The 20,191-nt window shown below is 42.0% G+C and overlaps 2 protein-coding genes across 3 annotated transcripts in view; one reads left to right on the top strand and one right to left on the bottom strand.

Annotated features, from left to right (window-relative positions):
* Positions 1–5,919, bottom strand: part of LOC310633517 (cullin-associated NEDD8-dissociated protein 1-like) — a 31,244-nt gene extending 25,325 nt beyond the window's left edge. For both annotated transcript variants that reach the window (XM_083351238.1, XM_083351239.1), the window contains exons 1-2: positions 5,687–5,919; positions 3,740–3,925 (exon numbers count right to left, since the gene is read on the bottom strand). In XM_083351238.1, the coding sequence (XP_083207364.1) occupies positions 3,740–3,807 (68 nt within the window). In that variant the 5' untranslated portion in view covers positions 3,808–3,925; positions 5,687–5,919. The remainder of the gene's footprint in view (positions 1–3,739; positions 3,926–5,686) is intronic.
* A 136-nt stretch (positions 5,920–6,055) lies between these two features.
* Positions 6,056–19,807, top strand: SEC13 (SEC13 homolog, nuclear pore and COPII coat complex component). Its single transcript, XM_083356569.1, has 9 exons — positions 6,056–6,258; positions 7,923–7,967; positions 9,143–9,258; positions 9,976–10,127; positions 12,711–12,844; positions 13,191–13,324; positions 17,674–17,794; positions 18,282–18,428; positions 19,551–19,807. Exons 1-9 carry the CDS (start codon positions 6,256–6,258, stop codon positions 19,659–19,661), a joined length of 963 nt encoding a protein of 320 aa, XP_083212695.1. The 5' UTR covers positions 6,056–6,255; the 3' UTR covers positions 19,662–19,807.
* Positions 19,808–20,191: the final 384 nt, after the last annotated feature.

Genomic DNA, 20,191 nt, shown 5'->3' with positions numbered 1-20,191 from the left:
CAATGCTCCAGCACTGGAAGTTTTTAAGAAGAGACTGGACAGCCATTTGTCTGAAATGGAATAGGGTATCCTGCCTGAGCAGGGGGCTGGACTAGATGACCTCCAAGGTCCCTTCCAACTACTACTACTACTACTACTAATTATTATTATTATTATTATTATTATTATTATTATTATTATTATTATTATTATTATTATTATGCTTTTATTCATAAAACATGAAACTCAGTCAACTGAACATTCAAACTGACTGGCACTAATGGTTGACACGGGTTGCTGCCAGCATCCTAGGTTTCAACCAGGTATCTCCTTAAAACGTAAGATGTTCCGAGTAGCGCAGTTTTTTGTAGCTTTGCTGGAGTTATTGCAGGAAGCTGCAATTTCTTGATGTATTTTGCAAAGTTTTTGGACATAGTTCCCAGTGCTCCGATGACAATGGGTATCACTGTTACACGTTTCATCCATAATCGCACAGTTTCGATGGCCAGGTCGCGGTATTTTGTAATTTTTTCCAGTTCTTTTTTTCTGACTCTGGCATCTCCTGGTACAGTGATATCAATCAACTGTACGCTTCGGTTCTCTATGACTGCGATATCTGGTGTGTTGTGTTCCAAGTGGCAATCTGTCTGTATTCGGAAGTCCCACAAGATCTTCACCCTCTCATTCTCAACAACTTTTTCCACCCTATGTTCCCACGACTTTTCGGACACAAGCAAGTCATATTTTTTACACAATGCCCAGTTGATTAGTTTAGCAACTTGGTCATGTCTAGCTTTGTAATCAGTTTGCGTGATTTTGCTGCACTCACATATTAAATGTGAAACAGTTTCAACTTTGTCATTGCAAAGTTGGCAATTTGGATATTATTATTATTATTATTATTATTATTATTATTATTATTATTATTATTATTATGAATGAGGTAACTATGACTTCTTCAGTAATCTATAGTTAAAAACATAGCATAGCATTAGCTATGAAGTCAGACAATAATTAACAACTTACAATGAAGTGGATCATTCTCAGACGTAAGATACATCTGGCTTGTTTATTCTTAATATTTGATCTGTGCCACTATGATTCATGCTGACCCCTATATAATATCAAACTCTAATGAGGTTTCTTTACATTCAGTTTAGTATGGTCTATAAGCATACCTTAATCAAGGTTTACTTTATCTTACCTTTATGGGTTCATTAATAAAATATGGTTAAAATCCTTTCTTACTATAAATTACGTATTACTTGGTTTCTTTTTCTATTTGCCTTCTCCTATAGCATATAATTAAAACAATATTCAGAAAATATGGAGTAGTTACTAAGCACGTGACTAGGGACAAGATTTTATAAAGATTGATCTATAAAATAAGAACATGATTTTTAAAATATGAAACATTTCTAGAAAAATAAAAATAGATGTTCCTTTTTGTCACAGACAATATACCGTATTTTCTGGCGTATAAGACGACTTTTTAACCCATGAAAATCTTCTCAAAAGTCAGGGGTCGTCTTATACGCCGGGTGCTGAAACTTTAGGGACAGGGCTGGCTGGAAAACCTGGAGTGGATCTCCCATTTGGTCTGCGCAGGGAAAGCGGGACCAATTGGAGAAGAAGCTGCAGCCTGTGATTTTTTACAGGCTGGAGTCTGGGCGTCTTTCCTTCTAAAGTTGAAGAGCAGCTGCAGTCTATCCCAACTTGAAAGGCAGGTAGGGATTGCAGCAGCCAGAGCAGCTGCTTAGCTCTAAGGACACATTTGACTGGGCGGGCTGGCTGGAAAACCTGGAGCGGATCTCCCATTTGGTCTGCGCAGGGAAAACTTTAGAGTGAATTAGGAAAAGTTTAATCCACTTGCACTGTTTTATGTTTACATGTTTGATGACAAACAGCCTTATGTTTATAAGTGACAGTTTTCCTAATAAGTACCTGCATGTCATAAGCATTTGAATTAAAATTACCATATTAAAATCAAATCTGATGTTTTTTAATTTTTATTTGGTGTGCGTTGGAAGAGGGGTAGTCTTATATGGCGAGTATAGCCCAAACCCTATAATTTAACAGGAAATGTAGGGGGTCGTCTTATACGCTGGAAAATACGGTACAGTATATTAGATCATCATAGATAATAACTTACTTCAATTGCATTTGCTGCCTATTCAAAGCAATCTTTTCTGATTTAGGGTACAAAAAAAGGTTCTGAATTCAACAAACATAAGAAAAATGGAACACATATTTTAACTAAATCAGTAATATTTGCCTGATCTCATAATCTTTTGATTCCAGTGAGCTTTTATATTCTCTGATAAGAATTTGACTGTTTTTCTGCTTCTGGGTTTTGTGCTGGAGATGGGGGGGGGGGGGGCGAATGAAACTTTGACTTTGTTTTTTGCTGATTACATAAGGTTTGTTGTTACAAAAATGGCTATATAGATTGGTGTGTAAAGTTAAAAAAAGTTAAGGTTGTAATGTTATTATCCTATTCTATTGTGCTAAAAAGAGTTGGAAGTCAATACTTCCCCCCACTTTACCCTACACTTTTTTCCTTTCCCTTTTTCCCATTTTCCTAATATTTTCATTTTCTTTTGAATTTTATAATCTGATAAACTTAAAAATTTGCAAAAAAAGAAAAAGAATTTGACTATCTTTCCAGTGACATATCCATATTTCAAAATAAGGGACAACCTTCCTCCCCTCCATTTGTGCCTATCAAGTCAGTGATCTTGTTACACTTCAGTCTACAAGCAGAGTGAAACAAATGTGCTTATATTTAAGCCAGCGTAAGCCATTTTTATGCTATGAAATCAAAAAGGAATTTTTTAACATCTTGAAACAATGAACTTTCAGTTTCTGTATTATGATTTAATTCAACCTTCTTTGCTTGCTGCTGTCCAGATGTGTTGGGACTGCTATTCCCAGAACTCCTGATTGCCAATTCTGGGATTTATACTCCTCTGTCCCCAACATCTGGAAAATAGTAGGAATATTCAATTGTTCTGAGTTTACCAACTTTAATAGCACTATTTAACTTTTTATTTTATCACCTTTTATTTCAAAACCTTCCAAATGTGCAACATATGCCAGTACATCTACTATTTAGCATACTGTTACTTATTTAGGAATAAACATTTCCAATTAAATGGATTAAACTCCAACAGAAATTCTTTCGGCAATGCAGCAAAACAGTGCCTAGTGACCAATACTCTCTCTAGCTTTCCAGTCTATTAGCCAAGATTACTTTTTTCTTTAAACCAACTAGTGAAGATAACCAGCCAGCAGTAGCTGATGGAGTGTGTTTCCACTCCATCTCGAGGAAGGATATAAAAGGTTACCACAATATTAGCTGCGTGCGAAATTGGGAGAATGTACTCTTTCTCTTCCTCCCTGTGAGGAAACCTGCAGTAAATTTCCTATCTGCCTTATCTATAAAGACAGCCCCACACCACTGCCCTGCCTCTTGTACGCTATCAATTCTAGCTAAGCTTAAGTATCTTTTTGATGATAAAGGTTTCCGTTTTTAGCTGCTGTTATTAAAAATATCACCCCTTCCTCCATAACTGCCTCCCTCCCACCTCTCCTTTGCAAATACAGACACATGTGGGCAATTCACCAAACAGGTCACAAAAACAACACACACCTCCAAACAGGGCACTGCAGCTCTTGTGCGTACACACACACACACACACACAGAGAGAGAGAGAGAGAGAGCCCACCCACTCCTCCTCCAAGAAACCCTAAATCCTACCTGAAATCTTTATCGGTGGATGTCATCTTCTCCAGGAGGTTGGAGATATGATAGGATATGTTGGTCATCTTGAACAGCTGGTCCTGGAAGATGATCTCTTCTACACGGCTTGCTTTAATGCAGAGATTTCAAGCAAGAGTTCAAGTTTGTTGCTGCCCTAATCAGGGGGCCCTGCCGGCGTGAAATCTGCATGGAGAATATGGCGACAGAAGGGGCACAGTGAGACCAGGGTGGTGTTTTTCCTCTCTTCCCCCCACCCCTCCCTTGGTTAGAAGTCACTGGAAAAGCTAATGTAAGCCCCTGGACTGTTATCATAGGATATATATAGCCTGTAGTTGGAGCTGTAGCTGAGCTAATGGCACCCCCTCCTGGCAGACATCTGCAGCCTCTCAAGTTCTCTGGGAGAGAAAAGTGGAGGAAAGGCTGCGGCAGCTGCTTTTCTTCTCACTCTGTTTCAGCGGCTATTTGGCCAGTGCTGCAGCAGAACTGCAGTTGTTTGCTGATACACTGCAATCAAGTGACAAATCATCCTGAAACGAAAGAGAGGCCAGCAATGAATCACCTCTATCTGGCCAGGGACTGCTGAGGTTGACAAGGCACAGTGTCTGAGCTGGTCAATCAGTTTGCCTTAAGTAGGAAGTTCTCTAAATTCATCAAGAGCAGCTGTTCCTACTTCACAAACTACTTTTTAATTCTGAAGAATGACATACAAATTAATCTGAGGTCTATGCAGCACCATAAATCTAAAATAGATGCTGGATAAGCATGCATTCATTTTTTTTTGGGGGGGGGAAATGGCTCATTACAAAAACTGTCACTTTTCACTCTCAGGAACTTGAACTGATACCGTAAATTTGTTCTGGCTACCGAATGCTAACTGCAGTTACCGTAGGTCAGTTTGCTTTTATTTGTAACTTTCCATTATTTCCAAGTAACAGGGTTAGTAGAACTCCTACTGCTGCATAATAATTGTGTGACATTTACTCCCTGGTTAATTGAGCTACTTGTACAATATTTTGAACTATCCAGGGTGGATTCATGCAATATACTAGACTGAAATGTGGTTTATGTATCCATGTGTCATATGAATGTAAGAATAAGTCTAGGGTAGATGCAGCACTACAAGACAAGTCATTGCTTATTTACTGAAAGGTAAGTTTGCTTGAGTTCTGTTTAAAATTACTGTTAGATAATGACATAAAACTGCACTCAGTTTGATTTTTTAAAGAATGATATACACAGCACTCTAACATCAATTTTAGATACATCTAGATTTTTCTTTACTGGTGTCAGGTACTGTATATAATTCCTGTACAAGAATGTTCTTTTCTAGCCCTTTCAGAATATATTGTCCCAGTGCAATTTAGTTATCAAATAGAAAATTATTAATGATTGACAACATCAACACACTGAATGCAACAAGCATCAAGTAACAGCTATAGATTACTCATCTATAACTTGATTCTTTCACATGAAAGGGTTAATTTATTTTTTTAAAGAAGTATTTACAAATTCAAGTTTCAATACTCATTCTACCAAGCTGAGGCAACGAAAAAGAAAGCATCAATATGAGAATTGGACCTATGATTGTATTAAAATCCTTGTCCACCCCAGGTATGTTTATGCCGTACTACTCACAGAATGAAATTATTTTTCAGCTTTTGTCCCGTTGCTAAATTCTTACCTAAATGTTGACAGCATTGAAGAAAACTGATAGTCAATACATATCAACATTATAACCTACTATAACGGCAACATATTTTACTACAAATGCATAATCTTTTTTAATGTTGGGGGTAGAAAGCATTTTACTCGCAGTGAAAACATGATTTAACCTGCTCAGCCTTTCAACAGCCCTGTAAAATTGTTAATTTTTCCACAATACTATGCAAAAGTGCATCTTCATCCATCTTGCAACCTCTCAATGTGTCAAGACTATAATCTCACCATTCCCAGTCAGTGGAACAACTGATGATCCCGATCAGTGGAGCAAGATGTTCCAAATACAAGTATCATGGCATCCAATTTGAGAACTTTGATACCGTGGACAGGAAAACAAATCTGATTTGTTTTCTGGCTGGGATGACAAACTGCACCAAAAGCCTTAGCTTGCTGAATATTCGTTCACATCACGCATCAACCCCGAGTTGCACCCGCTCAGCTCAATCCAAATTCAACCTCCTAAGAAAAATCAGTCGCCCCCCCTCCCCCCATTCCCCCCAAGCAGCCAGCAAAGGTTACAAAACGGAGGTCGAGAGAGAAATCCCGAAAGACGTAGCGCCTCTCGCCTGGGAGAAGGAAAGGAAGAAGAAAGGATCAGCAACAGCAGGAGGAACTTCTGTGCGCCTCTCAGGAAGCGGGGTTGGGGTTTTTTTTTCCAGCCGGAAGGTTTTGCAGGTCGTACGCACAACCGGGTCTGCGGGTTGCTTGCCACGTCTGAGAGCGGCCGGTCGGGCGTTCGTATCGCTGAGCCGGGCTGGTCCCGTGGAGATTCCTCTCTCGTCGTCGTGACCACCATGGTGAGACTGAGAGGGGTGAGGATGGGGGTTGGCTCCCTTCGCTGAGGGTATTCAGACGTGCTCCTTTCGGTTCTTCAGACTATGAGGAGTGCGGTGGTAGCTGCTGGTCGTGTTGCCGGTTCCCGAAGGGCTGAGCTGGTCACCGAGCTTCTCCCGGGAAACGGCGAAGGTCGAGCGAGGCGAGGGTCAAGAGTCGAGACCCAGTCCCCGACTCCAGCTCTTCTCTAATCCCGGCCACGTCTAAGGCTCCTTCGGTTGTTCCAATCTAAGCCATTACTTTGGGGACCCTGAAAGCGCCCGTCCTGTATTGCTGGAGGCTTTGCAAGAGATGTGGGGAAACCCGTTCCTCCAAGCGCCTGGTTTTCATTCATTTTGTGTTTAATTCGGAGGGGTTGTCTTGCACTGAACTGAAAAAAGAAGCAGGGGTTTCTCAAAAGACTCCATCAAAGATCCACCGATCTTAAATGCTTCTGATTCAGACCAGTTACTAGGATTTGGTGACAAACCTAATTTGATATTGTGGAGGACAGTTGGGAAGCTGGGCAGCACCCAGGAACAAGGCAATTTCCCCCCCCCCCAAATCAGGGCATATTTATGCTGAATGCTGGACAGGTAGTTCTTGACTTACTACTACAGTTGGGCCCAAAATTTCCATTGCTAAACAAGACAATTGTCCCATTTTACAATTGTATTATTATTATTAATTATTATTATTATTATTATTATTATTATTATTATTATTATTTTATTATTATTTTATTATTATTATTTTATTATTATTTTATTTATTATTATTATTATTATTATTATTATTATTATTATTATTTGTAAAACATTTGTTAAACAAATCAGGGAGGTTGTTATGTGTATCGTAAGGTTGTTAAGCGAACCTGGCTTCTCCCATTGAATTTGCTTGTTGGAAACTGACTGGAAAGGTTACAAATGGTGCTCACGCAACCTTGGGACAATGCAATTGTCATAAATATATGCCAGTTGCCAAAGCATTCAGACTTGGATCACCTAACCATAAGGATGCTGCAATGGTCAGAAATGTGAAAACTGGTCAGAAGTCACTTTTTTCAGTGCTGTTGTAACATTGAAAGGTCACTAAATTAATGATCATAAGTTGAGCACTACCTGTAACAGCTTTCTGGACAGATAACCGTATCGACCTTGCTGGAAACCAGGACAGATTGTAGTACTAGTAGATATGCTTAAACAATCCATAAAACTATTGAAATTAGACCTACCTGTTCACAAACACCTTTGCCCTGGGTCTAAGGTATTTTTACATCCTGGGATAGTCATAGTTTTGTGGCCAGGGTGGTCAGTATGAGAATGAGAATCAAGTTTTCAAAACTAGATGTTTTGCCACCACTTTTTTTTCCTGCCCTGTCAGCTAAAGGCGGCACAAATATTAGCTTCGTGTGTTACCTTAAACCAGCATCAGTTTCGATATGTCATAGACGTTCTACAGGTTAACTGAGGACAAAGAAGTCAAAATGCATATGGGATGGTATAAAATTATCTGGAGATTAATCATGTTAATGTAGGTAAACTACTGTAAACAGTATTGCCAAGTCCTACGTATTTTAATTCTTGATTATAAATATAAGGTCAGGATCGATTAGTGTCATTATAGCTTCTTTGTATTTTCCTATTAGGTGTCTGTAATTAATACAGTGGACACTTCCCATGAGGATATGATAGTAAGTATTTTGTCTCTTTCTTTTTTAGAATATATTTCTATTCCAAAATAAGTACAGCAACATTCATTTTAGTAAGATAATGCAAGGAATGAATATTTTTCTGATGTACTATAGAAAACGTCAAAGGAACACCTACCGTATATGCTAAAATCACTTTTTACTTGGAAAGAAAAAGAAAATTATGGTAAAGCTAAGAATTCTTCCCTTTCTTTGGAGAGATAGAATGGGATACAGTGGTTGAATCCAGAAAATGTGGCATTAGATGATGAACATGGTCCAAGTAAGGAAGCTGTTCATTTTTAATACATTTACATGTTAATCTACCATATTATAGCATATCCAGTATACCATATAGAGATGTAGGGGTGAGTGGAGCAAGTGACACATTATCTGTTATATTTTCTGAGTATAACAGTGAGTAACTTTTGCTACTGTGAAATGCCTAGAAATAGTAGATGCCAATCTTAATAATATGGTAAGGATATAGCACATTCTGCTATGAAAGTAAATACTTGTCTCAGTCTGGACTCTGCTACATCCATGATTGTGCTTTGTTTTTCATATTTTTAATTTTTCCAAAATTGAGGTATGCTGTCTATAGTCAAAAATTATGAGTTTGGGGGGGGCATTATAAATTAAATAGGTATCTGGGAATTTGCACTGAAACAAAATGATTTTTCAAAAATCATTTCCTGTAACATTTTTACAGGAATATTATTAGATTTTGAAAAATGTGATAGCAGTTGTGATACTAGCCAATTATCTAGGGCAAATAAAATGCTTTCTCAGTGAAAAATTAACAGATGGAGCTGTGACAGTATGGTTGCTTCTTGGGTGTCTAGCATGTTTTTCTGGTTCCCTAAGATGAAGTGTTGACTATAATTTTTTTCCAGTAAAATACTTTATAAATCTGCATTCTACCACTCATTGATGCCAAATAGCTAATATATAATATATTTCCTGGTTGTGCTAACAACCATTGATTATGACATCATCTATGTGTTTTATATTTTTGTATTGGATGGGAATTTGTTTTTAATTTATTTTAAGATTTTTTTGCTGCTGCTAGTCACTTCTGAGATGTGGCTATACAAATATTACATTTTCAAAGATTTGAAAATCGTTATAGAAACAGAACTGTGGGGTTATTAAAAGCTTATTATATTACTTCCTAGCATGATGCTCAAATGGATTACTATGGCACTCGATTGGCAACCTGCTCTTCAGACAGATCTGTGAAAATATTTGATGTCCGGAATGGAGGACAAATTCTCATAGCTGACTTAAGAGGGTGAGCTGAAAGCCAGATAATTCTTTGTTGCGTGATCCATTTTTCTGTTGTAGTTATAGACAAAATTGCTGGCTTTTGGCCAGAATATATTTTTTGCATGTCTGATAGTCGACTTGACAGCTCTTGTGAATCAACCTTTGTCTGGCCTATCCTACATTCTATATACTGTATATCCATTTTCTTAGGCTTCATCTCATTTAAAAAAGTGATTTAACTAAACATTGATTGGAATCACAAACACTAAGAAGTAAACCTTGAGTTCTGTACAATTAGGCAATAATTTATTTGATTTATATCCTGTAGTTATAAGGACTCTCCAGATAGGATGTGTTAAACTTTAGAAGTGAATCTTCTTTACTAATGGAAATGTTACAACTTTTTCCTTTTTTAAAAAAAATACACTGTCGCCTGCTTTGAAGCTTTTGATGAAGAAGAATGATATGTGTGAATAAAGAACAGAATAGTTTTTCACAGGGCTTTTTTTCTCATAGAACGCTCAGAATGGAGTTCTGGCACCTTTTTTGGATGGAAACTTGTAGGTTAGGCAAGACATGTGTGAGTTCCGGTACCTTTTTCTTTTACGAAAAAAGCACTGGTTTTTCAGGATATATAAACCACTTGACATGATGCATGATTTTAAAGTGGTTTCAAAATGCTCTCCATACATCATAACTAAAAGCAATTACTGGATGCAGTAATTTTTTTCCTCCCCGATAGGCATGAAGGCCCTGTGTGGCAGGTTGCCTGGGCTCACCCTATGTATGGAAACATCCTAGCTTCCTGTTCCTATGACAGAAAGGTTATTGTCTGGAAAGAAGAGAATGGTACATGGGAGAAGACATATGAATACACAGGACATGATTCCTCAGGTAGGGCTATTATCCAAACTATTTGGCTATAGGAACACTGCTTTCATTTTTCGGTAGGTATTTACCTGTTTTGATTATGTTCGTTTCTTGCTTTCTCATCTTTTTTGGGGGGGCGCAGGCACTTCCAACTTTTAAGTGCATCCCTGCTAAAGCTAATTTTGTTTCTGTCACCAGTATCTGCAGATGTATCACTACAGGGAGTGCAGAATTATTAGGCAAATGAGTATTTTGACCACATCATCCTCTTTATGCATGTTGTCTTACTCCAAGCTGTATAGGCTCGAAAGCCTACTACCAATTAAGCATATTAGGTGATGTGCATCTCTGTAATGAGAAGGGGTGTGGTCTAATGACATCAACACCCTGTATCAGGTGTGCATAATTATTAGGCAACTTCCTTTCCTTTGGCAAAATGGGTCAAAAGAAGGACTTGACAGGCTCAGAAAAGTCAAAAATAGTGAGATATCTTGCAGAGGGATGCAGCACTCTTAAAATTGCAAAGCTTCTGAAGCGTGATCATCGAACAATCAAGCGTTTCATTCAAAATAGTCAACAGGGTCGCAAGAAGCGTGTGGAGAAACCAAGACGCAAAATAACTGCCCATGAACTGAGAAAAGTCAAGCGTGCGGCTGCCAAGATGCCACTTGCCACCAGTTTGGCCATGTTTCAGAGCTGCAACATCACTGGAGTGCCCAAAAGCACAAGGTGTGCAATACTCAGAGACATGGCCAAGGTAAGAAAGGCTGAAAGACGACCACCACTGAACAAGACACACAAGCTGAAACGTCAAGACTGGGCCAAGAAATATCTCAAGACTGATTTTTCTAAGGTTTTATGGACTGATGAAATGAGAGTGAGTCTTGATGGGCCAGATGGATGGGCCCGTGGCTGGATTGGTAAAGGGCAGAGAGCTCCAGTCCGACTCAGACGCCAGCAAGGTGGAGGTGGAGTACTGGTTTGGGCTGGAATCATCAAAGATGAGCTTGTGGGGCCTTTTCGGGTTGAGGATGGAGTCAAGCTCAACTCCCAGTCCTACTGCCAGTTTCTGGAAGACACCTTCTTCAAGCAGTGGTACAGGAAGAAGTCTGCATCCTTCAAGAAAAACATGATTTTCATGCAGGACAATGCTCCATCACACGCGTCCAAGTACTCCACAGCGTGGCTGGCAAGAAAGGGTATAAAAGAAGGAAATCTAATGACATGGCCTCCTTGTTCACCTGATCTGAACCCCATTGAGAACCTGTGGTCCATCATCAAATGTGAGATTTACAAGGAGGGAAAACAGTACACCTCTCTGAACAGTGTCTGGGAGGCTGTGGTTGCTGCTGCACGCAATGTTGATGGTGAACAGATCAAAACACTGACAGAATCCATGGATGGCAGGCTTTTGAGTGTCCTTGCAAAGAAAGGTGGCTATATTGGTCACTGATTTGTTTTTGTTATGTTTTTGAATGTCAGAAATGTATATTTGTGAATGTTGAGATGTTATATTGGTTTCACTGGTAAAAATAAATAATTGAAATGGGTATATATTTGTTTTTTGTTAAGTTGCCTAATAATTATGCACAGTAATAGTCACCTGCACACACAGATATCCCCCTAAAATAGCTATAACTAAAAACAAACTAAAAACTACTTCCAAAAATATTCAGCTTTGATATTAATGAGTTTTTTGGGTTCATTGAGAACATGGTTGTTGTTCAATAATAAAATTAATCCTCAAAAATACAACTTGCCTAATAATTCTGCACTCCCTGTATATAGTAATATTATATTATTGGTTGTGGGATAAAGCAGCACAGCAAACTAAAATACCAGCTTGGAGGCATTTGTGCTGTTGTTACCATTACAATTTTTTAATACTTAGTAGCTGCAGATTTATTTATTTATTTATTTTAAAAAGGCAGTTGCCATAGCATATGTTCTGTCCCAGCCTACGTGAGTCCTTGTTATGCTCACAAGGAGAAACCCCTCTTCCAAGAAACAGGCGGGAACCACAAGAAAAAACCAACCCCTTTTATTCTCACAGACCTGAGTCAATGTCCAAGGCAAAGAAACACAGTCCACAGAAACTCAGTCCTCAATACAAACGGTTGCCTTCGGCATCCAGCACCTCCCACACCTTCCCTTTTATAATTCAGCCAAGGAGTGGCTTCCTAAAGCCTTCTCCTTCGCCTTTGGAGCCGCCCCATTGCATTCCTCTGTCCTACTCGCTTCTTTTTCCTGAGCATTCGTACATCCTGGATTTGTCCCAGCTGTTCTTCATCACTGTCCAACTCAGGCTCCCAGCACAGCTGTGTCTCAGTCTGAGTGCGAGTAGAGGGGCCAGGCTCCTCGTCTGACTGTAAGTCTTGGAGCTCCTCAGAGCCTTCCTCTGACTCTAATGTCACTCCAGGCCCCTCCTCCTCATCTGATTCCTCAGACTCAGCTGCCGGATCTATTGGCTGGCGAGGAATCACAACAGCATAGTAGACTTTCATCCATTTAAGTAATGTAGCCTGAAAGGTTCAAGATTTCTATATTTTCCTCTTATAGTTGAGTGATTCATATAATAATATAATCTGTTTCTACATTTTCTAACAGTTAATTCTGTATGTTGGGCACCACAAGACTATGGGTTGATCCTGGCTTGTGGCAGCTCTGATGGGGCTATTTCTTTGTTGAGCTATACTGGTGATGGACAATGGGAAGTGAAAAAAATCAGCAATGCACATACAGTGAGTATAGAGTCATTTTATTGAACATTTTATGTGGCAAACGAATAGGGAGATTTAAAGCATGTAGAATCTTTTTATTCTTTTACTGGAATCTCAGGTTCAAATAACCTGAGTCAAAACAAACTTTATGTGTGTAAGGAAGGAAAGGCAATCTTTCCTTAATTGGATAAACGTTCATGCACTATTAAACAGAGGGAATGTTTTTATTGTTCAAGACATAATAATGGAGGGATTACTTCAAAATGATTTCTTGGGAAGTGTTTAGAAATGAAACAAATAGTTGTTAAAATTTGTCTTCACTTTTGCTATAAATTAGATGAAACTACATAGATTTATTTTTGCATAGATTGGTTGCAATGCTGTGAGCTGGGCACCTGCTGTTGTACCAGGAAGCCTCATAGATCAGCCTTCAAACCAAAAACCAAACTACATCAAACGATTTGCATCAGGTGGCTGTGATAATCTTATCAAAATTTGGAGGTAAGTTAGCCTCAAAAAATATCTAATAGGGTTTTTTTATTTTTTTGCTTGTCCTTGCTACAAAGCTACCTTCTTTGCTTCTTTCATCTGCCAAATGATTAAATAAAGAGCCTTGGTGGAGCAGTGGGCTAATGCCTCCTTAAGTAACACCAGCTGCCTGCAATTATTGCAGGTTCGCATCCCACCAGGCTCAAGGTTGACTCAGCCTTCCATCCTTCCGAGGTAGGTAAAATGAGGACCCAGATTGTTGGGGGCAATTAAGCTGACTTTGTAATAATGCCACTTGGGGTGTGTGTGTGAAAGCCCTAATAAGCAGGCATATACATAGAATGAAGGCTACTGCTAAGCTTGTAAGCCGCCCTGAGTCTTCGGAGAAGGGCGGGATATACCGTATATACTTGAGTATAAGCCGAATTTTTCAGCCCACTTTTTGGGCTGAAAAATTCCACTTCGGCTTATACTCCAGTCAACAAAAAAACTTACCGAGGACTTGTGCGCGTCCGAGGCTTTGGAGCTTCCGGGATCGCGCGCACCTCTCCCAAGCCACCGCCGCCGGAGACCTGCCGAAGTTTGGGGAGGTTTGGGGAGGTGCGCACGCACCTCCCCAAACCTCCCCAAACGAAGCCGGGTCTCCGTTCCTCTGCGCCCTGCCTGCCTGCTTCTTTCCACAGCGGAAAGAAGCAGGCAGGCAGGGCTCGGAGGAACGGAGACCCGGCGACGTTTGAGGAGGTTTGGGCGCCTCCCCAAATATCCCCAAACGTCGCCGGGTCTCCGTTCCTCTGCGCCCTGCCTGCCTGCTTCTTTCCACAGCGGAAAGAAGCAGGCAGGCAGGGGGCGGAGGAACGGAGACCCGGCGACGTTTGGGGAGGTTTGGGCGCCTCCCCAAACATCCCCAAACGTCGCCGGGTCTCCGTTCCTCTGCGCCTTGCCTGCCTGCTTCTTTCCACAGCGGAAAGAAGCAGGCAGGCAGGGCTCGGAGGAACGGAGACCCGGCGACGTTTGAGGAGGTTTGGGCGCCTCCCCAAATATCCCCAAACGTCGCCGGGTCTCCGTTCCTCTGCGCCCTGCCTGCCTGCTTCTTTCCACAGCGGAAAGAAGCAGGCAGGCAGGGGGCGGAGGAACGGAGACCCGGCGACGTTTGGGGAGGTTTGGGCGCCTCCCCAAATATCCCCAAACGTCGCCGGGTCTCCGTTCCTCCGCCCCCTGCCTGCCTGCTTCTTTCCGCTGCCTGGCTGCCCTACGATGTAACCCGCTTCATGATAGAGTGCGATGCCTGCAAGGACTGGTTTCATGGCAGGTAACACAAAGCGGTCATTCTTGCCTTTCCCTCCCCCCCTCGCCCGCCCGCTCGCTTTTTTTTTCCTCTCAAGCATCACTGGACTGGGCCAGGGAAATCAGAGAGAAGCTGGGCGTGTAGCGTCACGGTGACGGCTGGAAGCCTCGCCCAGCTAGAGACAGAGAGGAAGGAGGGAGGAGGGAGGGAGGGCGCGCGCAGGCAGAGAGGGTTTGGTCAGGGTGGCGGCGGCGGCGGCGGACACGGGGAGCTGAGGCGCCGTCCGGTAGGTAGAGGCCGTTATGGGAAGGAGGCGGGAGAAGGGACGTGTGGGGGAAGTACGGGGGCCATGTAAACGGAGTACGTGCGGCGCCGCGCGGGTCTGATAGAACTGGGCCGGCAACGGGTGCTTGTGAAGCGGCTGAGGGCTGGCTAGGAAGGGGGCGGCGGCGGCGGTGCTGGCGTTTTGCGGGTGGGACAAGGCTCTTGAGAGAGAACATGGTGGAGGCAGAACCGACCCCGCCGCTCCCTGCAGGGGAGAGAAGCCGGGCAAGCGCTGCTCCAGTCCTCGCTCTTCTTCCCTCTCTCGATTTTGCCTTCCTCTCCAAGATAAGTTCGAGCAGTAGGGGAAAGTTAGAGCCCCTTTCTGAGGCCGCCCCTTACTTGGGATTGTTGGGCGAGAAGGCGACGTGGGCATGGAGGAGGAAGTAAGTCGCGCTTTACTCGTCACTGCGGGGCGGGGAGAAAAAAAGTTCTTGCCGGCCGGACTTGGATGGCGGCAGCGGCATCAGCTGGGAGCCGCAGCCCCGCCTAGTCCGGCTGAGCTGAACCAGCTCAACACAAAGCGATCGGGCCTTTCCTCCCCCCCCTTTCCCTCCCCCCTCCCGCTCTAGTGAGATCCCCTTCCTATTGCTCGGGGCCTTTCGTCTCTTTGGCTCGCCAGGGCTGGAGCGGCGAGAGCGAGCGGCAGAGGAGAGATGGTGGGCTTTCCTTTCCTTTCCTTTCCTTTCCTTTCCTTTCCTTTCCTTTCCTTTCCTTTCCTTCCCTTCCCTTCCCTTCCCTTCCCTTCCCTTCCCTTCCCTTTCCTTTCCGTTAGAGAGCTACCTTCGTGATTACAATGTGGAGTGGCCGACTGAGGCTGAAAGCACATTAGGTAGCACTTGAGACATGCAGGCAAATCCTGCTAAAGGGCTTTTTCCAACCCCCCACTGGATCTGTGCTCCGCAAGCCTCTGCCGGCGGCAGGGCGCGGATCCAGCCGGCGGCAGAGGCTTTTGGAGCACGGATCCAGTCTCCGCCGGCATGCAGGCAAATGCTGGTAAAGGGCTTTTCCCCCCCCACTGGATCCGCGCTCCGCAAGCCTCTGCCGGCGGCAGGGTGCGGATCCAGCCGGCGGCAGAGGCTTTTGGAGCACGGATCCAGCCTCCGCCGGCATGCAGGCAAATCCTGGTAAAGGGCTTTTCCCCCCCCCACTGGATCCGCGCTCCGCAAGCCTCTGCCGGCGGCAGGGTGCGGATCCAGCCGGCGGCAGAGGCTTTTGGAGCACGGATCCAGCCTCCACCGGCATGCAGGCAAATCCTGGTAAAGGGCTTTTCCCCCCCCACTGGATCTGTGCTCCGCAAGCCTCTGCCGGCGGCAGGGCGCGGATCCAGCCGGGGGCAGAGGCTTGTGGAGCACGGATCCAGCCTCCGCCGGCATGCAGGCAAATCCTGGTAAAGGGCTTTTCCCCCCCACTGGATCCGCGCTCCGCAAGCCTCTGCCGGCGGCAGGGTGCGGATCCAGCCGGCGGCAGAGGCTTGTGGAGCACGGATCCAGCCTCCGCCGGCGGCAGAGGCTTGCGGAGCGCAGATCCAGCCGCCGGTGACAGAGGCTCGATCCGCCGTTCTGCAAGCCTCCGCCGCCGGTTAATACCCTGTATTCAGCTCTGGGAAGTGGGGGGAAGGGGGAGAGAGGGGGAGTTTGGGAGGAGGGGGAGCTCCACGATGCAAAAATAAAGCCCTGCCGCTCTTCGTGTTGCTTGCCCGACTGGCTGTCACGGGACCGCACGGATCGCCTCGCTCCCACCGGCAGCTGATTCCTTCGAGTTTGGTCTCGAGCGATTTTGCATTTTCTCCAGTGCTGAAAGCCACTCGGCGGATCCCAGCCTCGGCTTATACTTGAGTCAAGAACTTTTTCCAGTTTTGGGGGGTAAAATTAGGGGTCTCGGCTTATACTCGAGTCGGCTTATACTCAAGTATATACGGTAAATGGAATTTAAATAAATAAAATAAAAATAAATAAATAAATAGTTTAAAACCTTTCCTAGTTTGTCTCCAACAGTTACTTTACATTTTTGCCTAGTTTTTCTGCATTCATTTGTTGAGCTGGGGTGGTTATGATTCAGTGCCTAAATGAAAAAAAAAACTATGCATATGAAGCAAATCTGATTTTCCTTTGGTGATTCAGATACCAGGTCTTCTGAATCTTTTTTGAAGGACACTTAGCAAAAACTCCCTTGATAGTCACAAGTAGCTTCAAACTGAATTGGACATTTTTGGCTTCAGAAAAAAAGAATGAGGTGTGATATGATGGTTGCTTTCAAATATCTGAAAATGTGACACAGGGAGGCAGATTCCAATTGAATTTTAGAAAAACTTCCAACTACAAATTTTGAAATAGTAGGGTCCATTATCCAGAATGGTGGTAATGTTGCTTTCCCTGTATATGTTCAGATGGGGGAATTGATAGGGGAATTTCTGTTTGATCCCCCTACTTTGCTGGACATTAAAGTTAATTGCCTAAAGGATACCTTGTAACTGTTAAGAATCTGTTAATTGTTATTCAGAGCAGACATAAAAAATAACTACCTTGCAATTGGCGCACAACTTATGTGTTGGTTTTTGAAACAGAGCTGTTTGAAATTCTTCTCCATTTCATACTTTGATCAGAAAGTAAGCAGGCCAACTTAACTGCAACAGTTATGTGTACGAATATGGCTGATTTTTGTTAAGATAGCCATTTCCTTTATCGCAATATATTTATCTTGGCTTTTGCCACTTTTTCGGAATCTTCATCTCTCCCCCTCCCAATATTTCCAGAGAAGAAGATGGCCAATGGAAAGAAGAACAAAAATTGGAAGCTCATAGTGATTGGGTTAGAGATGTAGCTTGGGCTCCTTCCATAGGTCTGCCAACAAGTACTATTGCCAGCTGCTCACAGGTAATTTTACTTTAATAGTTAGCCAATAAAGATAAAGATATCTGTTATTGCCTTCTATGAAATGGGTGACATATAGGTTTAATAAATAATATCTAACATGTTATAAAAAGCAGCTTATTGAGGGGAAAGTTTTGAACTTAAGCTTTTCTGGCATATTGGTTTTTAGCAAAGTTGTTTTTAGTCAGCCTTTAGTAAAATGAGCTGAGTGGTAACATTTATTTGAATAGGTAGAGTCATATAGAATTCCAGTTCCTCCTGTTTGTAATCTGAAGCAGTATATCCAGTTAAGACCTGTACCATGGTGTTTTAAGTACTAGCATTAGAAGTGTGATACGTTTACAGATTGGCAGATGCCAACTTGGAGCACAGTTTGAACCAATTCCATGTGTCATGGGGTTGTAGACTCTGTGGCTCTAGTAAGAGGATGTCAGTATCATTCTGCCATAGGAGATGCTGAATGTTGACAGCTTTGTTTGCCTTCTTCTAGGATGGCAGAGTGTTTATCTGGATGTGTGATGATGCCTCTGGAAACTCATGGTCACCAAAATTACTCCATAAGTTCAGTGATGTAGTCTGGCATGTTAGCTGGTCCATCACTGCAAATATTCTAGCTGTGTCTGGAGGAGATAATAAAGTAAGTATTAAAGTAGCTTGTATCTACAGTAAACCCTTTCATCAATCCAAGTAGCCTTTTGCTCTTATTGCCTGTTTCCTAGATTCACTTACTTATGAGTTCCAAAGGTTTTAGCTGAAGCAAGAGCTTAGTTGCAGCTTGTTTATGTTTGAAGTAAATCAATTTCTGTGGAAGGGTGTGAGAAAGTGGAAGGTTGTTTAAAATATGTGTCTGGTTTATTGCACTGGGATGATTAAATCTAATTATCTTACTTTAATAAAGAGATTGTTACCCAATCTTTTCATATCATTCATACATTTCATAACTTTTGTTACAGGCCTTTTAGTCATCTCTGTGTGTGTACACACATACACATATATGTACACATACATGCATGTGGTCCTTCAGTGATCGTTCAAAGTTACAATGTCACTGAAAAAAGTGACTTATGACCGTTTTTCACACTTATGACCTTTGTAGCAGCCCCTTGATCATGTGATCAAAATTCAGACGGTTGGCAACTGGTTCACACTTATGAGCGTTGCTGTATCCCAAGGTCATGTGATCACCTTTTGTAACCTTTTGACGAGCAAAATTAATGGGGAAGCCAGATTCACCTAACCATGTTACTTACTTTATCCACTGCAGTGACTCACTTAACAACTGTGGCAAAAAAGGTTGTAAAATGGGGCAAAACCTACTTAAATGTTTCACTTAACAACAGAAATTATTTTGTGTTAATTATTTGGCTCAATTGTGGTTGGTTGTAAGTCGAGGACTGTGTGTGTACGTGTGTGAACAAATCCAACATTTGTAAACATATATTTAGCAGTCTAACAGCAACATTTCTTCCTTCGTGCACTGTTCTCTCAAAATGGATTCTGCTAATTTCAGAAACTCTCCAAAGGAGAGTTTGAGAGTCCTGGGTAGTAAGGGAGCAGAAGTTGCAGGATCCCTTGTCTGTGTTCTGCTAACAAGAATTGCTTGTCTTGATCAAGCAATACCTAATTAAATTTAAGAGCAAAAACATATTGATAGATAGCTACCGAATTTAAAACCCTTAATGAAGAAAATTATTCAGAGCAAGGTTTATGTTGTTTCTAGATCGAGTTCTAAAATAAACATTCTTGTGGTCTTTTCCAGGTAACTCTATGGAAAGAATCAGTAGATGGACAGTGGGCCTGCATTAGTGATGTGAATAAGGGCCAAGGAGCAGTGTCTGCCATTACAGAAGGACAACAGAACGAACAGTGACATATATGATGAAGATTTTCAGTTTAAAAAGTTTTTTTTCTACTTTTCTCAGTAAACCAGGTTTATTGAATATGGGTTATGTAAAATTTAATTTGTTATGAATGTTCTCTTGATAAAACAATAAACTTGTGGAATGCCTTCACCAATCTGGTGTTCAATAGTTTGTTGTACTGTAACTTCCCTAATTCCTTACTGCGCTGTCTGGGAATTATGAGGAAGGTGAACTAACACATTTGGAAGGTATCAGGGAAAGCTCCTGTAATAATAATTTGCCTTAATTACACTTTTAAAATTCAAGGCAACATCAACATGAAAAAATAGTGTTCCTTTTAATGCGGGGTTTTTTTTAAAGTAAATGTTCATCATTTTACTTGAAAATTTTGGCATCCTTTCAGTGAGTATTTCTCTGTTAAAAGAGTAAGAGTTCCTCAGAATAGATGTTTTATTAATTACACTTTTTAATAACTTAATTTTTTTCTCTTTTGTCAAAAACTACACAGATTATTTGAAATAAGAGGAAGAGATGGGAG

This window comes from Vipera ursinii, assembly GCF_947247035.1.
Source record: "Vipera ursinii genome assembly, chromosome: 2".
NCBI lineage: Eukaryota > Metazoa > Chordata > Lepidosauria > Squamata > Viperidae > Vipera > Vipera ursinii.
Note: the sequence above shows the minus strand (reverse complement) of the source record. Positions and strands in the feature narration are given on the sequence as shown.

Bases quoted from the DNA above. Each gene is read 5' to 3' on its own strand.
- SEC13 (XM_083356569.1), top strand. The intron at 17,795-18,281 runs GTAATTTTACTT...GCCTTCTTCTAG, and splicing joins CTATTGCCAGCTGCTCACAG to GATGGCAGAGTGTTTATCTG. The intron at 18,429-19,550 runs GTAAGTATTAAA...GGTCTTTTCCAG, and splicing joins TGTCTGGAGGAGATAATAAA to GTAACTCTATGGAAAGAATC.